The sequence below is a fragment of the Nicotiana attenuata genome, unplaced genomic scaffold (assembly GCF_001879085.1).
Source record: "Nicotiana attenuata strain UT unplaced genomic scaffold, NIATTr2, whole genome shotgun sequence".
Classification (NCBI taxonomy): Eukaryota; Viridiplantae; Streptophyta; class Magnoliopsida; order Solanales; family Solanaceae; genus Nicotiana; species Nicotiana attenuata.
In genome coordinates, this window is record NW_017670561.1 from 503,260 (window position 1) to 525,883 (window position 22,624).

The 22,624-nt window shown below is 35.1% G+C and overlaps 3 protein-coding genes across 4 annotated transcripts; 1 reads left to right on the top strand and 2 right to left on the bottom strand.

Moving 5' to 3' along the window:
• Positions 1–2,217: 2,217 nt before the first annotated feature.
• LOC109240986 (putative gamma-glutamylcyclotransferase At3g02910) lies at positions 2,218–3,173 on the top strand. The gene has a single exon (XM_019407680.1). It carries the CDS (start codon positions 2,367–2,369, stop codon positions 2,970–2,972), a length of 606 nt encoding a protein of 201 aa, XP_019263225.1. The 5' UTR covers positions 2,218–2,366; the 3' UTR covers positions 2,973–3,173.
• A 5,592-nt stretch (positions 3,174–8,765) lies between these two features.
• Positions 8,766–14,158, bottom strand: LOC109240987 (chaperone protein DnaJ). 2 transcript variants are annotated; one of them, XM_019407681.1, is made up of 6 exons: positions 13,772–14,152; positions 12,808–12,885; positions 12,565–12,640; positions 10,581–10,654; positions 10,423–10,487; positions 8,766–9,214 (listed from the first exon to the last, which is right to left on the bottom strand). In XM_019407681.1, exons 1-6 carry the CDS (start codon positions 13,799–13,801, stop codon positions 9,172–9,174), a joined length of 366 nt encoding a protein of 121 aa, XP_019263226.1. In that variant the 5' UTR covers positions 13,802–14,152; the 3' UTR covers positions 8,766–9,171. The 2 variants fall into 2 exon arrangements, with proteins under 2 accessions (XP_019263226.1, XP_019263227.1); XM_019407682.1 differs by lacking the exon at positions 8,766–9,214 and adding an exon at positions 9,225–9,783 and having other exon boundaries at positions 13,772–14,158.
• A 1,745-nt stretch (positions 14,159–15,903) lies between these two features.
• LOC109240988 lies at positions 15,904–22,555 on the bottom strand. Its single transcript, XM_019407683.1, has 5 exons — positions 22,439–22,555; positions 21,337–21,475; positions 17,951–18,050; positions 16,375–16,458; positions 15,904–16,238 (listed from the first exon to the last, which is right to left on the bottom strand). The coding sequence occupies exons 1-5, from the start codon at positions 22,470–22,472 to the stop codon at positions 16,104–16,106; spliced, it is 492 nt and encodes a 163-aa protein (XP_019263228.1). The 5' UTR covers positions 22,473–22,555; the 3' UTR covers positions 15,904–16,103.
• Between the last annotated feature and the right edge of the window lie 69 nt (positions 22,556–22,624).

Below are 22,624 nucleotides of genomic sequence, written 5' to 3' on the forward strand. Positions count from 1 at the left end.
GGACCTTTTGATTAGCTTTCGCTTTTGCTTTGCATCTTTCTTCTACATTTCATATTGTTCCTATTTTGCCGTACGATTTCTATGGTGATACTAATATTGTCTCATTTTTGTCTTTTTGTTTTCTTGAGCCGAGAGTCTTCCGGAAACAGGCTCTCTACTCCTTCGGGGTAGGGGTAAGGTCTGCATACACACTACCCTCCCCAGACCCCTCTAGTGGGATTTTACTAGGTTGTTGTTGTTGTTTATGTTGGGTGTATGTTTCCATAGTTACATTAAATAAATATACAAATGACATTTCTTTCAAGATTAATTAGTGAATAAGATCTATCATCAATCGAATTGTTTATTCGGACACTTTGATAATAATTAAAATTTGAGAAGGTGAATAATGCTAATTTTACATAATTATGGCCATAAAAAAATCTCCATATTCCAAGGTCGAAAAACGCCTCAGGAAAATTAAGTTTAAGAAGAAGAAAAAAGGATTAGTCCTTATCATTTTGTTTATTCCTAGTAAATATCGCACGGTTCAAAAGCATATCATGGAAAAGGTAGGTTAAAATAGAAAAGAAGAAAAAGACTTGGTCCTTATCTTATTCGTTTAGTCCTAGCTATCACGTTGTATCCCATGATAAACTGCTATGCTGGAATCATTTTTTTTTTTTTTTGGAAATTACGTGACACAATAAATATATATAAATTATTTATTATTTACAATTATATTTTTAGAAAATTAATATTTGTAGTTATATTTGAATTTTATAGAAAATACCACGCTCAACGAGAACATTATATTTTTTTTTGTATATCTGTATTTTGTCTTGGTTGTATTCGTGTTGCAAATGAATAATATCGAGACGAATACAGTCGATAAAGGTTCTATCCTTTGTATATATTCCTGTATTTTGCCTTAGTGTATTTTTGTACGAACGAATACAGTTGATATAGGTTGTATTCGTTGCCCAAACGAATATAGTTAACATATACTGTATTTGTTGCGCGTTTGAATATAAGTGATACAAGTTGGTAACAATTGAAGAGTAGTTACGAATAGTAATTAAACAAACTACAATTACTTATGATAATTAAGCTCTGAAATGTAGTGTTTTATGAATTGTATTCAATATTTTCTTTCTTTCTTTGTACTGTATGCTTGCATATAAAACTTCTAAAATAAAATACAATTACATCCAATTCCCATCTGTTTTCCCGAAATAGTCAATGGAGTAATCATCTTTCCGGGGGAAAAAATGGAACACATATTCTAACTTCTTTTTTATAATATAATCATGGTTCTCAAGGCAATTCGCCCGTTTCGATTAATTTCACGGCATACCTTACACCATCAACTAATGTCTTAAGAAATTACCTAATATTTTAATTGTAACGTAACACGTTATTTAATTATAATTAGTGAAGTAAAATGCAAAACCAACAATTTAAAAAAATAAATAAATCATGGATAGTCTAGAATTGAGTGAAATTCAAAATAACCTGATTTACAAGTGATAATTGAAAATAGACACAGTTTCAAAAATAATCGAAATTTAATCACTTTTACTGTAAAGATAAATCTGAACAAAAACATTGTTCAAAATCCGAAAAATATTCCAGCATAATATACTGGAGTTCCAACATAATGTGCTGAAAGTTCATACATAGGTGCTCCAATCTCTAGTATATTATGCTAGAACTTTCATTGTGCTGGAGTTCCAGCATAATATACTTGAAATTCATACACATGTGCTCAAATCTCTAGTGTATTATGCTGGAAGTTTATACACAAGTGCTTCAATCTCCAGATTATACTGGAACTTTTCGTGTGCTGGAGTTTCAGCATAATATGCTTAAAATGCACCAATCTCTAGTATATTATGCTGGAATTTTCCATATTGCAGCAAAATAGTGGTTATTTTTTAATAACTTTACAAACAATATCTATTTTTCAATTATCAATCCAAAAACTGGTTATTCCGTGTTATTTTCACTCTAGAATTTGATATTCTTAGGACTCTCCTCCACCTCCCAATGTATTTCCTCAAAATATTCAATGCATTGGTCTTTATCACCAGCAGTCACCATTGCTCCTTCACAACCATCCAAATTTTCTATCTTCATATTCATTTGGGTGGTCACTATTGATGGTGAGAAATTCTAAGGATTCCCAATTTTGTTTGTTTTATTCCTCACATTCATATATAAAAAAACCTTTTTTACTTTTGGTGGGGCCCTTTTTTCTGCTCTTTTTATTCTCTACAAACCAAACACTCCTCAGTTTCCTCTTCATATTCCTCTGTTACTCTTTCTCTCCTCTTTTGTCTTCATTTTTTTTTTTTTTTTGGTATTTTCGTGATTTTATAGAAACAATGGGGGCTGAAGAGGCAGAGAAAAAGACCATCATCTTCACCTACGGAACACTCAAAAGGGGATTCTCAAATCACGTGCTGTTACAGGACATGATAGCCGCCGGCGACGCTTCTTTTCTCGGCGTTTATCAAACCGCCGATCGTCTTCCCCTTGTTTGTGGGCCCTACAGGGTACCTTTCCTTCTCAATTTCCCGGGCTCCGGCGAGCGCGTGTGGGGCGAGCTTTACGCGGTTTCCGCGCGTGGGTTGATTCGTATGGACGAATTGGAAGGAATTACTCGGGCCCATTACGAGAGGCTACCCATCAAAGTCCAACAACAGGCCCAGGCCCAGCCCGAGGTAACGACGGCGGAAGCTTATTATGCACACAGAAATTATGCGGAGGCGCTGTGGAAGAGGAATGGGGAAAAGGGTTACAGTTGTTATTCTGAGAAAGAGGCGAAAGGGTACGTGAAACGTAAAGATAGGCCTCAACATTTGACATTTTTGGAGCAAATTGGGCATTTTATTTCTTCATCAGCAGATCAAAAAGATAATCCCAATTCTTGTTATTGCAACAAGCATCTTCCTGCTGCTTCAGTTCCTATTAATGTTGTTAATCATTAAAACATGTATTAGTATTAGTAATTTTTAGTTTTTAATTAGGAACTGATAAGGGTTAATCTTGTTTTATGTGCTGTTATTGCTGCTGCTAATAATTGTTAGATCAATAGATGTTGATGCTAAAGGTGTTACAGAAATCCTCTTCTGTTTCTGTGGTGTGCAAATGATTTGAGTTAATTGAACCATGAATTCGTTTGCTGCATATGAAGCGACAATTTACTAGCTCTATGTTATGATTTTTTATATTGGTTAATCATCTGCATCTTAAATTCAATCAATTGGAAATGGTTATATGAATTTTCAGGAGATATAGTAAGATACTTCTGTACATTATAAGTGACTTTTTTGCCTTTTTATTTTGGTCTAAAATAAGTGATATAGGATTTAATTTCTAAACTTTGCCCTTGTTTACAAATTTCACTATGTCAAGTTAATAATATGCTAATTTTAATTAAGGATAATTTAGTCAAAATGCTTTTTTTTTTCTACAAGTTAGTATTTTCTTAAGGGGTTTACCAAAAGCCAAAAAGTCACTTATTATGGACCGGGGAGTAGCTCATAATAAAACTTTATCGTTTGGTAGGATGTATTAGGGAAAATAATGCATGTATTAGTTTTGTGTTATAAAACAATAAATGAAGAAGAAGAGTATTGCAGAGAAAAGTAGAGAGAGAATTCTTATTGATATGGGATGAATTACAATGGAATAGAACTCTCTATTTATAGGGAGAGGGTGACTTAGCCACTAAGCAATGAACCCTAAGAATCTCTCTAAATAAAGACATTCACCATAAATACAATTATATTTATAACACTCCCCCTTGAATGTCTATTCAACAGATAATGTGCCTCGTTAAAACCTTAACTAAAATAAAACTCAATGGGAAAAAAATTCTAGAGAAGGAAAAAGAGTACACATATCTAACAATTCGCCTTTTGGTTGCCTCGTTAAAATCTTGCAAGGAAAACCCAGTGGGACAAAACCTTGTAAGGGAAAAAAAAGTACAATGCGTATTAACTCCCCCTGATGAGAGCATCAATTCACATCCTTGAGCTTTGCATTCCAATCTTGTGCACCATCTTCAAAAGATCTTTGGTAGAGATTTGATGAACAAATCAGCCATATTAACTTGAATGAATATATTGCACCTTAAAATCATCATTCTTGATAGAGATGAATTGTCTTTCATATGATCTTGTTGGAATCGTCAGTTCAACATCTTCACATAGAGGTGAAAACTCTTGCTATCATATTATCATGCATATAGTTATAGCAAGATACATTTGTGCACAAATTGCACTGAGGATGTAGTACTGCATGACTATGAATTCTATATGCTTTAAGCAATTTAAATCATTCAGGGATTGTTAAGTCATATAAGCCATATAATAGACTTTAGATGCATATCAAGTTTTCATGTCATGCTAGACATATAAGATATTAAAAACTGATTGCACATACCATTGACTTTATACTTTCAAGTGTTTAAATTGCAGGTCCAAAACTATATGTCTTTCATATGAAACCAATTTTACTTGAATTGTTTCTTTGGACTTAAGATCTAGCGCTATTATAGATGTCGTCGACAAACATTTTATATCGGTTCCAACCTCCTTATTTTTCATAAAGACATAACATAGAGATCCCTTCATTTATATTTTCAGGTACCTGAATCTCTCCTGAGATTTTATGAAGTGTTATGTCATGTGATCTTCTAGATCACTTGCCTCCTTTGTTATGATCATTTAATTTAGATTATTTGCTCATCTTCTTTATCAAGAAGTTTATTTGAAACTGATTTGTCTATATGCTTTAAACGTACCATAGACTTTGTCCTTCTAGGACTTAATAGGAGCATTTACAATGAGAATATAGTTACTTTCTTTGGGCCAGCAAATGCATCTGGCATGCTTTGCAATATATTGCAAATGAATTATCCTTTTATGAATATCAAGTTCATATTATCTTATTCGAGGATCTAGATGTACAAATGATAGTTCATTCCACGTAACTTTTTCTCAACTGTTTATCATGTCTCCCTCTTATGTTAGAAAAACTAACTTGTTACCTCAACTTTGAGAATCCACCTTTGTGCGTTATGGTGTTAATCAAAATATACACTGCACATCAATAATAATAAGATGAAATTATTTGGTTCGTGACCCTGAACCACTTGTGATGGGAGAAAATAATATACTTTGGTATATAACGTATATCAAACTGATATAGATAACTTTGTTCTCATAAGCAATTGTTTAGCTATTAAGTAGAGGCACTTAATAAATTATTTTGCTAAACCAACTGTGATGTAAACCAACTTATCAAGATGAACTTCTTGAATAGAAAATCTAGAAATTATGCTCGAAATTAAATTATTGAGCAAGTTACCTCGCAAAACACCATGTTGCGGGTTATTAATAATCGCACATGTAACCATCTCATAGATGCATCTTATGTGGTATGCATGGCAGGTGAATGGGCCCATATTCACCTTTGATATTTCCAGCATTCATGGGATTCAATCCCAATTTTAGTTGGTCAATTAATTAATGAGAACAAGCAATATAAGAGAATTCATAAAGAACTTTCTAGTTCTTTAATATTTACCCATGTGAATTATCTATTATTTTTGCACATCATACTTAAATTGATATGGCTAAACCAATTATGCCAACTGAATAAATTATCAATATTGATAAACTTCAGATTTACACCATGACGTGTGCAATTATCAATAAACTCCAAGTTTATTATGATATGGGTTTTTATATCAGTAAACTTCTCTTTATTATGGCATTCTTTTGTTTGTGTAGTACAAACTGGAGAATAAAGCGGGTAATTTTTCACATATATATTACCCCGCTACAAGTTGTAGTAATAGAAGATATTAAATCTTTCCTTTATTTATAGTCTCAATATAACCAATTGCTTTCGCGAATACTTTAATAAATAAATAAGTTTCTTTGAGACTTACTACAACATCTTATTGATAATAAATTTTATTTCTCCAAAATAGTGATAATTGGCTCTTCCAGAGCTCTCAATTAATTTTGTACTACCACATATTCATCGATATCGATATGGTCATATATGTCTTCCAAGGAGAAAGTTATACCATTATGGTCATGGTCAAAATTATATGCAAGATATGTTTCTTGCATTATTGTTGTCCTTTAATAATCACATTGCCAAAATATTTTGGCGTACAATAGGTACATGACCAATCACTATTCATACCATAATAATGACATTATTTTCTTATATCATCTTAAACCTCCTTCTAGAGGTGAGTGCATGGTATATTCACTACCACTAGCACGTTCATATTCTTCCAGTAATGAATATGTATTCATAAATCAGATGTTGTCACATTCACATCATGAATTGACCATAATCATCTCTATGTGCTTTACGAAATCTTATGTCAAATCGATGACAAACATTAACTTCATAGAGTGAAGGCTTATTTTGAGAATCCTTATTATTCTCATTACCACGATATGACGATTATAATTTCGTCTATTACCACGTCCACATCCATTGATACCTTTATGGTAATAATTTTGTCTTCTTTCAGACTTATTACATATTGCTATCACATTCTCTTAAGGGAATGAGAATGGAGCAAATTCAATGGGACGGGTTTTCAATTCTTTGCCCACAATTATACCCGAATTTGATCATGGCAAGGCATATAAATTTTACCACTTCAGGTGGTTATAATTTCTTACAAACTCCATTAGAGTTATAATCAAACTTTGTTGTCTTTGCTTGTATATAAAATCAAATTATAGAATTTCAAGAATTTAAAAGAGAAAAATAAAGTAAAGTACTTACTTTAAATCCGAAATTTAATCATGAAGGAAGTTTATGGAATAATTGTCAATCATTATGCTCAGTCCCAAAGCTTCTACTCAATTGGTTAGAGTTTCGTGCTGATTACGTGTTATAAAACAATAAATGAAGAAGAAGAGTATTGCAGAGAAAAGTAGAGAGAGAGAATTCTTATTGATATGGGATGAATTACAATGGAATAGAACCCTCTATTTATAGGGAGAGGGTGACTTAGCCACCAAGCAATGAACCCTAGAATCTCTCTAAATATAGACATTCACCATAAATACAATTCTATTTATAACATTTTGATATTGTTAAGTACTTTGTTTGATATTGTTTTTCAACCTATAGTTATACACCTTATTCAATAGTACTATTTTTATACATAACAAACCATGACATTAGTACCATAATTTTTAATTACATAGATAAGTATATATAAAGATAGAATCGTCCTTTCAAAACCTTTTAATACACCAAATCAAACAGTCGAAATAAGATAACTAATCCTAACACAATTAATCTTAACATTACGAATCTCAACATTACTAATGTACCCCATTCAATAATATTCTTATACACCAAATCAGATGACCCCTTATTATTCCGATAATGGAGATCAAATACATGATTTAAGGTATAGGACGTTGGAATTCAATCTATGCATTATTACCTATCTTCTCGTGTTTGAATCAGTCCTTGAACTTGACTTTGCTTTTGACCTATTGATTTTTCCCTACTCGGCTGGCAAATCTGGATAGTATGGCTAACCCAGAAAAGAAATTTTTGTTAATTCACAATTTAACACCTATGTTTACTCTTAAATTCTCTCAAGAGCCAATTAATGATATGAATAAACAAAAATGTTACACCTTCATTAATTTAACCTTATAGGGGTCTGTCTCTTCATGTGTTGTATGCTTTTTTTTTTCTGTGGTTTACTGACTCTCTGATTCTTTTTTTTTGTTAGTACATCAACATCACTATTCTTTAACTATTTATGTAAGTAATTATGAGTATGACATATTTGCGTGCACAAGAGGGGCAAAATTCAACAGGCACCAACTCGTACAAATAAACCTTCTTATACTGATAATTAATTAATTACATTAATATTAAAAGAATAGTGGCATCACATACAGTGGAAAAGATTCAAGAAGAATCAATATATATCTTAAGATGCAATTTAGTTTAGACTTGACCCTGAAAATGATGATGAAACTTTGGATGAATATGTGTGTATTTTATTAGTAATAAGGGAATAGTTTATTTAGTTCAAACAAAACAAGCATGGAAGAGACAATACAATGATGTCATGCCTTGATGGAATCCACGCATATTGCATTACTGCTACAACAATATAAAGTCTTAATCACAAATATTAAAATCACATTTATGAATTTTCACTATCCATGTCGCTTCATCTTTTCAAGGGATAATAAAGCGATTAAAGAAACTAAAGGCAAATCTTAGGTCAAATTTTGCAACTACAGAAATTTTACCTACCGTTGAGTTTATAATAAGAACATGGTAGTCCTAACTTAAATATACTAGGGGAATTTGTGACTAAATTTAACAAGTCTTACATGAAAACAACGTGACGTAGAAGTTTATAGTTTCCTGTACAGCACTCAAAGTCTGGTCAGCAAACCAGTTTTTGCGTGAAATTTTTTCTTCCCGTTACAAAATTTTAGTTTTTTTTTTCAAGTAAAGCACATGTCCAAACACAATTTCAAACATATTCTAAAACTCCTTTTTCAAGTTTCAACCAAATCTATGTCCGCTAATTAAGAGTAAGGACAGAAAGTATGTACAGTAGTTATCCATTTGTAAGCATAACATCAAAAAAATTTGTAACTACTTGTCTTATTACTAGTAATTGTCTGCAGGTCCAAAGGGAGAGAACAATTAAATAATGCATATTATCTGTGACAAAGGGATAATAATGAAACATCATATATATATACTAAGAATGTAGCTTCTGATATCAAATTTTGTCAATCTGTAAGTTCAGTCAGCATCAATATATAACCATGTGAATTGATACAACCTTGAGGAAAGGAAGAAATTGGCAATCCTATCTTCCAATACACTTGTTACAGAATCTATATTTTACAATAAGTCTAAAGGGCATACAGTAAATACCAAATCATGATAACTGCAAAAGTTGAGTACAGATATCCTGCCAGTTACATACAGCATGGTTGCCCTGGAAAACCTTTATGCGAGATTATGAATATTCAACTTTAGCACATAAAATCTTGTCAATAACACAATGTTACAACCATTAAGATCCGTGAGGGGTAAGCGAGGTACTATAGGAAAGACAATGGGTGTGAAGAGAAAAAGAATGACCACCTTCTTTCATTTGTCCATCAACTTGTTAAATTCTGTTAATTGCTCTGACCTGCATGGTTGATTCGCTATTAGAATGTTGACATGAAAGTAATAAAGGATTTCGCTATTAGAATGTTGACATGAAAGTAACAAAGGATTTAGAATCTGTTCTCTGTTTAAAAGCATTAGCAGATCAACAGCAAAGCTGCTGGCGAGATGATGCTACAGCATGAATTAACAATGAATTTAGGGTTTGTTACAAGTTGTCTTAAGCCGAAAATTGCTCAACTATCTACTATTTCTAAAAGTGTACAGTAAAATATACAATCTTTTCAGAAATCAAAATAAGCAAGCAACTTTGAACCAAACAAAAGAGCATCAGAAGTCAGTCAAATGCTCAAGTTTTTGTTAAATAGTCCTCGCTAACTCTTTCCAAATTCCTATTTAGAAACACTATGATGCTGTTAAAGACAGGACAATCAGACAAATCTAATAACTCGGAGAGAGAATGTGGTCTTCTATATGGATGACTTCTCCTCTGTGCTGGTAACTCTGTTTCACATGCACATAGAAAGACGAGGAAAATTATGCGCGTAATCATGTGTCTGACACTTTCTACACCTTCAGAATCTTCACAACCTAGGAGAAAATTTTCGGACATGCTACAACAGCTTAATGCCTTGTGAAAATTGATAGGATCATACCAGACATTAATTGAAGAAAACTTCTAAATTCAACACTGATGAAAATTCATCTAATACCCCTCCCCATTCCCCCTAAAGAAAATGTTCATATTGCTTCTGTTGAGTTGTCCCACATCGGAGGGATTTGAGGTCCTTGGTCTCCTTATATGGCTTGGGCAATCCTCACCTTACAAGCTAGCTTTTGGGGTTGAGTTAGGCCCAAGGTCCATTCTTATCATGGTATCAGAGCCAAGCCCATCCCAATTATTGTTACCGATGTTGGGCCCCCATTTATGTTGTCCACGCTCCAGAGGCCTGGGCGTGAGGGGGGTGTTGAGTTGTCCCACATCGGAGGGATTTGAGGTCCTTGGTCTCCTTATATGGCTTGGGAAATCCTCACCTTACAAGCTAGCTTTTGGGGTTGAGTTAGGCCCAAGGTCCATTCTTATCAGCTTCTATATAAGAGAAGAAAAAATTAGTCACAGAATGACAGAATATTGTCCTTTACAAACCACACTAAGTTTCTTTTCCTTCAGGGTCAGATTTTTAAAGCCAATTGAACAATTCCAATTAGTAATCTGAACCAAACACTCACCAGACTGAACTCATACCAAGCCCATTAGAGGTAAGTATCATCCCTTTGAATCTGGATAGATATTCCTGTATCAGAACACCAAGAAGTCAGAATCTCAATGTCAAACCATCAGAACTCAACAAGGGAAATTAACAAGATGGAAGCGTGAAAGTCCTTACTGGCAAGGTATAATCATTTATCTCATAGTTTCCGTTTAAATCATACTCAAGTCTCTTATCAGGATCACTTAACACTGCAATGAATGTAAATTGGTAGCAATTAGTGACTGCATGATGTAAGCAGTGAACAAATCTTTACCCGTCAACTATACATGTTATGCTGCACATGGGGCTCCATAATTCTTTCTTGGTATAAAATTTCAAAAAAATTGTGCAACAAGTATAAAGAAAGGAAGTAAGCCTCCAAAACTAATAAGCTTCTGATGGTAAAGAGGTAAGAAGATCGAATTTCAGGATCAACACTAAACAACAGATATACAACAACAACAACAACCCAATAAAATCTCACAAATGGGGTCTGGGGAGGGTAGAATGTACGCAGACCTTACCCCAACCCCAAGGGGTAGAGGGGCTGTTTCTGATAGACTCTCGGCTCAAACAGACGAAAAAGACAAAATATAAGTACCAACAACAGAAATCATAGAAATAATAACAGCATCATAAGTACCAGAAGATAGATGAAAAACAATAATAGTAACATGTAAGAAAGGCTCGGTACTATGAAAAGTGAAAGAAAAGTATGGACACAATAATAGCCACTAGCACTCTAGGACACAACCCTATCAGACTAGCCTCTCACCCAGTACGAAGTAGAAAAGAGCTCCACTACCTCCTAGCCTACAACCCTAATGCTAGACCTCCACACCTTCCTATCAAGGGCCATGTCATCGGAAATCTGAAGCCTCGCCATGTCTTGCCCGATCACCTCCCCTCAATACTTCTTGGGCCGCCATCTACCTCTTCTCATACTCGTCAAAGCCAACCGCTCACATCTCCTTACTGGGGCATTCGGACTTCTCCTCCGCACGTGCTCGAACCATCAGAGCCTAGCTTCCCGCATCTTGTCATCCATCGGGGCCACACCCACCTTCTCCCGAATATCTTCATTCCTAATCTTATCCATCCTAGTGTGTCCGTACATCCACCTCAACATGCTCATTTCTGCTACTTTCATCTTTTGGATATGAGAGCTCTTAACCGGCCAACACTCTGCCCCATACAACATGGCTGGTCTAACCACCGCTCTATAGAACTTAACTTTGAGCATCAGTGGCACCTTTTTGTCACATAGGACTCCAGATGCTAACCTCCACTTCATCCACCCCACCCCTATACGATGCGCGACATCCTCGTCGATATCCCCATCCCCCTGAATAATCGACCCAAGATACTTGAAACTGCTTCTCTTGGAGATGACCTATGATTCAAGCGTCACGTCCACGCCCAGTTCCCTCGACTTGGCGCTGAACTTGCACTCCAGGTATTTTGTCTTAATCCTGCTAAACTTGAAACCCTTAGACTCAAGGGCCTATCTCCAAACCTCCAGCCTCTCGTTAACGCCGCCTCGCGTCTCATCAATCAAAACTATGTCGTCAGCGAATAACATACACCATGGCACCTCCCCTTGAATATGGTGCGTCAGTGCGTCCATCACCAGGGCAAATAAAAATGGGCTGAGCGCAGATCCTTGGTGCAACCCCATAACAACCAGAAATTGCTCCGAGTCGCCTCCCAATGTCCTAACCCGAGTCTTAACCCCATCATACATGTCCTTAATTGCCCTAATGTAAGAAACCGAGTCCTTAATTGCCCTAATGTAAGCAACCGGCATGCCTTTTGCCTCCAGGCATCTCCAAAGAACCTTCCTAGGTACCTTGTCATAAACAACAGATATAGACTACGAAAAATTTCTTGGGACAATTTGATGCTGGCAATACATTTAATATAGAGCCCAACCAACAAGATATTAACTGTTGTTTCTCTTGACATTTAAGCATAATAAGACATCACTTGGTATTAGTGGTAAAAATGTAGAGAGATTATATTACGTTCTAACTAAATCATGCAGGACAAATAGCAATTATCTGCATCAAGTAGCACCGATTATATATGAAAATATTTCGCCCAAAACCAAAATAACTACCCGTATAAGCTTCATTAATCTCTTGAAATTTAGCGGTTACTGCATCATTACACTTGTGTTTGTCCGGATGCCACTTCTGCGATTTCAATCAATATGAATGATATGACTGCAATCAGGAACATACTGCCTTAAAAAGATGCATGCTGTAGACAAAGAGAGGAAGAGACAGAGAGAGAACTCCAAAATAGAGAAGGAGCTGGAGCTGTGTAGCTGGTGCTGCTTGATGAAATATGGATGACTAACCAGTGCAAGCTTTCTATAGTTTAATCTGATCGTCTCATCGGATGCATCATACTCCACTTCAAGAACCTTGTAATAATCCTTAAACAATCAAAAGAGATTTTGTCATGAGATCATGAAGATTAGGAAACCAAATGACAATCTATGATCCTTTACAGCTAAATGAAAGTATCGGAATGATAAGAATTTCCTTACAACCGAAAAGATATACTAGCCGCCTCATATATGCCAAAGGCATGGCAACCCGGTGCACAAAGCATCCCGCGTTCACGCAGGTCCGGAGAAAGGTCACACCCAAGAGGGTGTGATGTAGGCGGTCTACGCACGCATCAGTGGCTGATTCCATGGCTCGAACCCGTGACCTAGGTCACACGGAGACAACTTGATAGTTGCTACAAGGCTCCCATTCTCCTATATGCCAAAGGATGAACACAAGAATCCCAATTCTACAACAATCTTAGCCACTTATGAAACTGGGCAATGATTCTAATTTCTAGAGAGGGAAACCTTGTTACATGAATAGTACCATAGAATTTCCTTTTTCTAGTTGAGGGAAGTGTAAAGAGTTAACGTTTTACCAAGAATTATCAATTCAACCCCCCCCCCCCCAAAACTCAAGATGATAACTAGGAGTGGCTTTCAACAGAGTGAATATAACACCAAAGGTTTTTTTTTTCTTTTTCAATTAAAAAGAGTACAGCAAACCCAAGATATTCCACAAGGAACAAACTTAAAATTGAAACCATGGGGTTTAAGTAGAGGTCAAAGCATTCTGTTGCTTCTTTTTTCTACAGCAGTCTGAAGGAAATGGATCAGTTCTAAAAGATGACAACTTTATTAGCAATTCTGATGCAATTTGTATTCTTGTTCTATAAATCTAGAACCATTTTGCTCAACAAATAGGAAAAAATAAAGGGGAAAAGTGTGAACTAAAATGCAAATGAAGAGAGTAAAATAGATTCGATACCTTGTAGGTGGTTTTTCTATCATCCTCCATATGGTTTGCAAAAAGTTCTTTGCCTCTCCTACTTAAGAATAAAGCAAACTTTCTCTTTATTAGCAGTAAAATTTTGGAATGATGTGTCGTACTTTAATCCAGAAAATGGGACATCAAATAGGAGATATTGCAAACGTTTCATATAAAAATGGGAGGAACAAATTGCTACTATAAATTATCTTTCCCCCTCGTGAAAAATAATGGTTGAAATTTGAAAGCCACAGAGAGAAAAGGGAAAGAGACGGAGGAACAAGCTGACAACAATTGACGGCTTAACCCTTTGGCATCGGATAGGATTAATATCTGTACAAGTTTAACCGAACAGACTTATGCCAAAATGTATTCGGTAGATTGCCAAATTGGTCTCTAATTCTTGAATATTGGATAGGAAGGTCCTTGTGTACTGATAATTATAGATCTTTTTTTTTTTTTTTTTTGTGTGCGAGATAGGGCTAAGTTGGTTGGGTGAGTGGTTTGGGAAACCTGAGATTGACTCCCCTCACCAGCGGTCTCCTCAATCAGAGCTCGTTGTATTGCACAGTGAACAGGTTACCCAATGCGCACTGGAAGGATAGCGGCTGCGAGTTTCCAAAAAAACTTACTAACTTTTTATATAAATGTGATTTTATCATTACTCCTCTGATGTAGCACAATGAACAGGCTACTCAATGCGCACTGGAAGGACAGCGGCTGCAAGTTTTCAAAAACACTTACTAATTTTTTTTATAAATGTGATTTTATTATTACTCCTATGATGTATTAACAATATCTTTAGTGATGATGATATGAACTTACCAAAAAAATTTAAAAATGTGACTTTATCATTACTTCTATAATATAATAACGGTGTCTTTAATGATGATGATATTAGTTAAGTTAAATGGAAGAAATAGGTGTCTTTCATGATGATGATATGAGTTAAGTTAAATGGAAAAAATAAGTATTCATAATCAAGCCTAACCTGTTTGGAATTAAAACATAGTTACTGTATTGTTTGTAGTACCCTTAATGACGACTTGACGATATATTTTTTCCCACCTCAATAACGATACGATATGAATGGGAAAAACATGTACTGAAGTTTTATATCAGAGAGAAAGCTTAGGTATTGTTCCAGGCAGCAGGGTAAATATTTCTTGATGATAACTAGGGGTGTACATGGATCGGGTTGGTTCGGTTTTTATCAAAACCAAATCAAACCAATTATATCGGTTTGGATTGGTTCGGTTTTGTCGGGTTTTTCGGGTTTTTTTGTTACATGAATATTATTTCAATCTTACGTTATTAAAATTATAGATAAAGCTTTGATAAGTGAATATATGTTTAGTAAATATGGAAAAAATTGACAAACATATGATCTATTAAAATATTCTAATGGGAGAAATTTTTTAGTAACACACGATAGTTATTTTCTTAGTCGTCTAATAATAATTTTTCGTTAATTTACGCTTTCAAGGTTAATACATGAGAGGATCCCAAATATTTCTACATTTTCTAAAGAAAAATCACTACAAAGTCTTAAAAATATAAATAAAATTTATATATTTATATGTCGGTTTGGTTCGGATTTTTTTATTCAATACCAAACCTAGTCGGGTTTTTTAATCGGTTTGGTTTGGTTTTTCGGTTTGGTGCGATTTTTTGGTTCGGTTTGAACACCCCTAATGATAACTATCCACTTTGGATCACTTCTTCCATAGTCCCCAAATATTGGACTATTATAATGTTGACCCCGTGATATTTAATGGTCCACAGAGATCATTATGGTCCGAGACTACAGAAATATTCTGGTCCTTATTGTATTGTTTCAATAACACAACCAAATGCCTCGTCATTGGCTTTGAAGGGTAATATCCAGTGAGTAATTTTGCTTTAATTCTTTGGGCATCGGATGTTAAATATGGCAAATATTGGTTTAGCTATTTGCATTAGTAGCAATTACCGAAGTTCAGTATTTGAAATGCTAGCGAATTAATGGAATACGGACTTGAGGTTGAGAACTATTTCAAGTGAAATAATGATCTGCAACCACAATTTTCAACTTCCAAATATCCATTTTAAACTTCAATTTCAAATCCTTTTTTCTCTTTTTTCCAACTTCATCAGCTCTGGAAATTTATGCTCTGTTTTCTTTCTTTAATGTTCCACAATCAAACCTCCCAAAAGATTCAAAACGACGATAAAAGTCTGGTAAGACTGGAAAATTCAAGATCCGTTTAAGATATACCACATAATTTCAGTAGCCCCGTATTTCCACCTCTGTATAATCCTATGATTAATAGGGGGAAAATAAAACCAGTTCTCACATAGTAGCTTCTTCTGGATCAGTCTCAACAGGCACTGGAGGCATTTTGTTACCACCTCTCAACCGCGAAGATACTTTGTCAATGGCACTATTCAGTTGATCTAGCTTTTTGTTCAAAGTCTGCCTAGTTTTCTGCATACAAGTAATTAGAACAAAATTATAACCCTACCAGCCAATTTAGCAGAAAAGTGCTACTCGGATACAGAATGTAAGCCTACAAGCATATACATAAAAAAGACATAATAATGCAAAGAAGTATTAATATCACCTCTAAACCTTCATCATAATGGTATATTGGTCGCTTGGCTCTCCGAAAACCATATTCATCTTCATTGAGCAATGACCTCCGTATCTAATATCAGAAGTCAGTGAAAAGAAAACAGAAAACTATATAAGCAAACAAAATACAGGAACACTTGAGGAAAATGAAGAAATATTCATTTCATACAGTTGCATCTTTAAGGTAATAAAGAAAGGGTGACGAGAAACAAAAAAGTGTCAAACATATATATATAATAGTACTACACGTGATCATACATGTAAGCCGTCTTCACAATTCAGAAAACTCGTACTTCATAAGAACCCCTTACAACAGGTAAATCCAAATAAGGTGTTTAGTAAAGTTAAAAATTAGCTTTCCAAAAAGGGCAATACTGCATCAACGAAATAGTAGCTTTGACTCTAGGACTCTATGAATTAGCGATAATTTCTTTACTGAAAAGGAGAAATTTAGGTTGGTCTTAAAAATATTGGTACCCATTGCAGAGAGCTGCTTATAGAGGCAGATTATTTTTATCTCCTTTGCAATCACAACAAATCCTCCTTGATGTCCTCCAACATCCTATTTTAGCAGTTTAAATGCACATTCCAATACACATTAAGATTGATGCCTAGTAAATATATTAAGACACAATTACATGATAAACTTGCTGATTTTCTTATTCATTAAATTCAATGGGCATTTAGAGATGAAAACTGGAGAGTTCAAGGTCAATGCTCATCAATCAGTGCCATGCAATCTTTCTTTTTAGCTCATATCCTAATAAATTTAGGTGTTCTAGCCTTCTAAATTCAGGAAAGACATCAAAATGATGATGAAAACACTCAACCAAGTGTTTCAAAATGGAGAAATTTCTCTCTTCCTCCAATTCCTGGCTGCCAACTCAGTCTTGAAGATATAAACTTACTGATCTTTAATTTGTTTAAAAACTGCTAAATAAGAGACGAATCACTTCACTAACAAACTGGAATATTGCAGATTCCACATACTTATTTCAAAAAGAGAAAGGCTTTGGAAAAAGAAAATGAAGAAGAAGATGAAGAGCCATCCATGCCGCATACTCTGATGCTGCTAACAAAGACACATCTCCTGTGATTGCACATATTATATTACTGAGTAGACAATCACATAAATAAAGCATAACTCAAGTCCAACAAGAAATAGAAAGACTTACCCCCCCCCCCCCCCCAAAAAAAAGGAGCAAACAATGAATATTATCTACAGACATGACTCCATATACTAAGAAACTCATCAGCTTTATTCTATTTTAAAATCTAGCCTGAATATGGTCTGCTAACCAGAGATGATAGACCAAAAAGATATTGCATCATATGCACCTTCCTGAAGCTTGTATGTGGTTTTATTGAAAGACAATTAACCATATCCTGCTCAAAACAATAGCTGCTACATGCTTCATTACCAAAAAAAATCACAGAAATCCTAGTATGAGCGCACATACTCAGCAGGAAACAAGTCAGTCAACAACATGTACCATACCTAATAAGCACATCAGTGTTATGGAATCAAACATCAACTTGATACCAAGAGACAACACTATAATTACCTGTGGAGCAAATATATAGCCAAGCGTTCCAAATATTGCACCTCCCAAAAGCAAACCAGCAACAAAATCACCACCGCCGCCACCTCCACCTCTTCGATCACTGCATGCAACAGGCACAATTGAAAATACAAATCAAGCATACATGGACGGATAGGTGATAATTCAGAAATTGTAACCCATTCATATGATTGGATAAGTAACTAAAAGGCATTGAAGGAAAATGACTCAGCAATATCATGTGCTGATAGGCTGTATATGTCATTTCCAATCTAAACAGGAAATGTACCCTCACTACTTCCTTACCTAGTTAACCCACTCACAAAATCGGGGATCATAAAAACTATAGTTTCTTTCTTTCTTTCTGTTTTTCTGAAGTGCGTCATAAGCTAATAGGCTACAGATGAATTCAGAAGAACAATAGAAAAAAATAAAAAGAATAGGGATGAAGCAATTTTCTCTACTTCGACTGGAAATAAGTAGAAACTTGATACTTTCACAAAAAAATCCCCAGTGAAAAGTAAGCTTCTAAATGTAACTTCTGATGTGATATTGCTTCTTTATCTTTATCTAGAGTAATAGAGCCCTAGCAATAATAGTAACTTCCATGGTGTCTCCTAAATGTCTAAAGCAACACAACATTCCAGCATTCTTTACCTAAAAAGTGACAGGAATAAATTTGGAGAATCCCGAGTAGAAGTTCAGCCACCAAGGAAAGTTTCCAAATCATCAGCTTCTACCTCTTGCCCTCTATCTCAGGTCGCACCTTCAAGAGCTCTTATCTCTCCCAATGTATCAGTCATCATCATCTACCATCTCCAGTTAATTGATTCAAATTTTGATTAAAGGATAAGAAATCTACCTGGACTTGATAGCTCCACGCAAATTCAGAAGCCATGGAAACTTCAATCAAACAGGTCTAGAATTGTTGTTTCACAAAGTCTCCTATGCCATTATATGGATCTTGTGTTACTTCAACAATTGCTGTTGGTAGGTTTTTAGTTATTGTGTCATGTGTGATTGTCTACCCCATTTTGTTTCTTTTTCTTTTATTATGGTCTCTGGCTAATGTCTTACATCATTTCATAATGATCTCACAGTTGAACCGTGAACGTATATAGCAAATATTTGTCCTCAAGGTAGCATATATGTGAATGAAACTACTGTCCCTCTTGGCTAATTAATTCGAAAATGAGGGCACAAGAGAAAAGCTTCCATTGAAGAAAATGATTGATACTTCGAGTGGGCCTAACGATGTTGAGGACATGACCCCGATGGATAGGATATGTTATGCATAATCACAATTCACAAACAATTACTGTTGGAAAGTTATGCTTTTCATATGTAACAAGCTCGGCTTCCTTTTCTTTCTGAACCAGGATGCCAGCTTAAACAAGGTCCAATAAGATTTTGGAGTGATATCAACGTTGAAAAAGAGTTCCATTTTCCTTCTAATGCAAATAATAATAGAAACAACAACCATGATGAAAATAATTAATCCTGTAAAAAGAATAAACAAAAGCACGACACTTATGTAGAATTGCAGATGCATTAGAGCTGCACTACTCATATAAAAGTTCCTTTGGTTAATAAAGTGATTCAGAAATTGAAAGTTCCTTTGGTTCCACAGGCACAGAGAGAAGCTTTCTGATCTCAAAAGATGGGTCAGTCAAAGCATTTACTTTGGATGCTGGATAACAATGGGCCATGCATCAAATTGTGTTCCCGAAATTGTTGTTTTTGTAAGGACCATCTGATTATCCTTAAACTGAGAGAAAACAGATTTCAAATTTTAGTACAGTAAAGATTAATGGGACATATTTATTTCACTCTCCAGCTGAAAAGGATTTGGGTTGTTATTGGACCTATGCAATTAATTCATCACTTGGTTACTTTAATATAAGTAAGCATACCTAAGGAAAGGCCTTAACTCATTCAACTTCTAAAGGTACCAGGAAGGTCCGGCCATGATTAAAGATTGAAGCATACTGCTAGAAAACCAACACAGAGAGACTTATTCACATTATGTGCTTGAAAGAATCTTTTCTCCATTATCCATTTGAGGTATGTAAAAGCAATCAATGCTGCAAAAATCTGAGACAGATCGTGATCTGTTAAATTGGCATTTAATGTGGAACCACCTATATATTTTCAGAAAGGCCGCCCACTGCTTTCTATCATGTGAGTCCATTAAAGGCAGATATAAGAGGGAACAATTCAACCAGAAGTTCTGCAATCACGAAAGATGGAAAGTGACCTCTGCAGAATGCAGAGAAAAAGAGAACTGCACCATTCCAGTTAGGAATTTGTTCTGATTCCCAGTTAGGGTGAGCAGTTGAGAGAGGCATCAAATGCTGATGGTATAGACTTATCCTTTCAGAACTAGAACCTAGAATTAAAAAAAAGGAAAGGAACTGATTTGTCAAGAACGTACACAATTCTATCCAAAGAGCTTATCGCACCTGCTGACACGAACAGTGTAATAGCAAGTAATGAGGAAGAATTACCGAGTAGAAGAAATCCAAATGCTCAAGTATCGTGGCTTTTCCATAAGGAGGAAGCAAAAGGACTGGTGAGAACATTAACAGAAGTTCGAATACAGTAACAATAAAATGGATAGCTGGAGAAAAAGATGTGCAAGGTGGAGACACCAAAAATTTAAGAGCCCAGAAAGCTCTACCAACTATGCTTGGATGGGAAAAAGAAAAAGGAGTTTGTATTATATCGAAACAAAAAGAAAGTTACATCACTCTTTGTCACTTTGCGAATATGAATGTGCTAATAAACTTTGACTTCTGAGGTAAACAATCTAGAGGTGGATTAAAATTCTGGTGCCAGGTAATTAGATTTGTGGTAAACAGGTCTTTCTATCTACGGAATAATATGAAAGTAAGTGACACAATTACAACTCCAGCAGAAAACGGAAGGCCCCAGATGCTTCCCTCCATCTTTAAGGAAATGCAAACTTAAAGAGAACATGGCGAGAAGAGCCCCAACTTAAAACAGTCAAATTAGATCTATATGGCCATAATTCAGGGCACCAAAAGAATCTGCAAAGTTATACAAGTACAAGAAAGCCCCCTTGAAAGGAAGGAGACATCCATTTACTTTTAGCATAAGCACATCCAGCTCTGGGGACTCCATCATACTCATAACCAGATGTTATAGCAGAAGAATTGAAAAAAACCTTCCTAGCCAATTGTTCTTCTTCTTTATGAAAAGAGTAACGGCCATTAACTATGTTTCGCCTTATCAATCCGCAGACCAAGCAAATAACTATGCATTAACCAGATTAAGAATAAATCATCTCAATTCATTGAAAATAATCATCAACGGATTTGTTATTCAATAAGTAGTGAGCAGGGTATAAGCATACAAAAATGGAATACCTGTAGTCTGAACGAATAGACAACTTGGCAGCATTTGTTCCCTGAGAGTTTGATTTCCTTTGAATAGCCACCATAGGTGTCTTGACAAATGAGGAGGACTTTCCAGACCAAGCTTCGCATGCTTTGACATGAGTTGCACCTAATTTAGAAGGAAACAGAAAATTACCTCAAATGGAAACTCCCAATATAGATCCAAACAACAAAAAAAGGTAAACAAAATCCCTAGCACAGTCAGAGATTCGTTGCCACGTTAATATACTATCACTTCACCAATTCGACAAAAGATGCTTGGCATTCTCTTCAATCATACAGTACTACCAGAAAAGGATATTTAACAAAGAATTCTGATATTCTTTCCATTTCTGGAAACTCCAAAGATGCAATTTAAAAGTACAAGGAGAGGGCATGACGCCAAGAGAACATAACTTTGAAGGAGCAAAATCACTAGATTCTCATGAGAATCAACACTCAAACATCTCCATTTGTCCTAAACAGAAACCCTAAATTTATGATTCTGAACCTTATAGAGTTAAACTTTCATTCCTTTAGCTCTAATTAAAGCTTTTATTTTTTAATGAAGTAATGCTTAGCTCTAATTAAAGCTTGTAAACTCCAGAAACAAAACCAAGGAACATAGAAAGGACAGATAATAAAATAGAGGTGTGTCACTGGTCAGATGGAGTGTTCTCTAATGCATTTGCACAACTAACACATCAACTATTTTTCAGTAATATGAGAATATAAGTTTCGCAATGAACTCCGCAAGGCAAGTTACATGAAGACTCTAGAGCTAATCGAATTGCACGAATCAGGAAATAATGTAAAGCGAAACACAATCTGAAGGAAAAAATCCCTACAACTGATCAGAAATAATGACAGTTTTTAATCACAGCGAAAGATCCACACAATAAAATAGAGATTTCAGAGACAGGTAAGGTCATAATTATAGATTCATTCCTTATTGTTTGATTCAAAGCTACAACCGCCCATTCTGAAATCTTATCCGAAAGAAACCAGACAAAAAAAAAGTATCATAATTTCCGTAATATTAGCAACGGCAAATAAAACTAGAAAGGGAGAAGAAAAGTCGAGCGGGTGGTACCTAACAACGAAAATGAGGCAGCGCCGGTCGCCATTAGAGGAAAAAAGGAGAGACGAGACTGAACAGTAAACAGATGCAAAGAGCGAAGAAATGAAGATTTTGTTTTTTTTTCTATTTAGAGAGATAGTTAAAACTGTTTCTTTATTTTATTTTATTTAAAATAAAATAAAAAAGAAGTAGATAATA

Bases quoted from the DNA above. Each gene is read 5' to 3' on its own strand.
- LOC109240986 (XM_019407680.1), top strand. From the start codon at position 2,367: ATGGGGGCTGAAGAGGCAGAGAAAAAGACCATCATCTTCACCTACGGA.
- LOC109240988 (XM_019407683.1), bottom strand. From the start codon at position 22,472: ATGGCGACCGGCGCTGCCTCATTTTCGTTGTTAG. The intron at 21,476-22,438 runs GTACCACCCGCT...CTTCTAAATTAG, and splicing joins TGCCTCATTTTCGTTGTTAG to GTGCAACTCATGTCAAAGCA. The intron at 16,459-17,950 runs GTAATTATAGTG...TTCTGATATTAG, and splicing joins GCTATATATTTGCTCCACAG to ATACGGAGGTCATTGCTCAA.
- LOC109240987 (XM_019407681.1), bottom strand. From the start codon at position 13,801: ATGGAGGATGATAGAAAAACCACCTACAAG. The intron at 10,655-12,564 runs GTAGTTATTTTG...CATTCATTGCAG, and splicing joins GATTAATGAAGCTTATACGG to TGTTAAGTGATCCTGATAAG. The intron at 10,488-10,580 runs GTAAGGACTTTC...GTTCTGATACAG, and splicing joins TAAATGATTATACCTTGCCA to GAATATCTATCCAGATTCAA.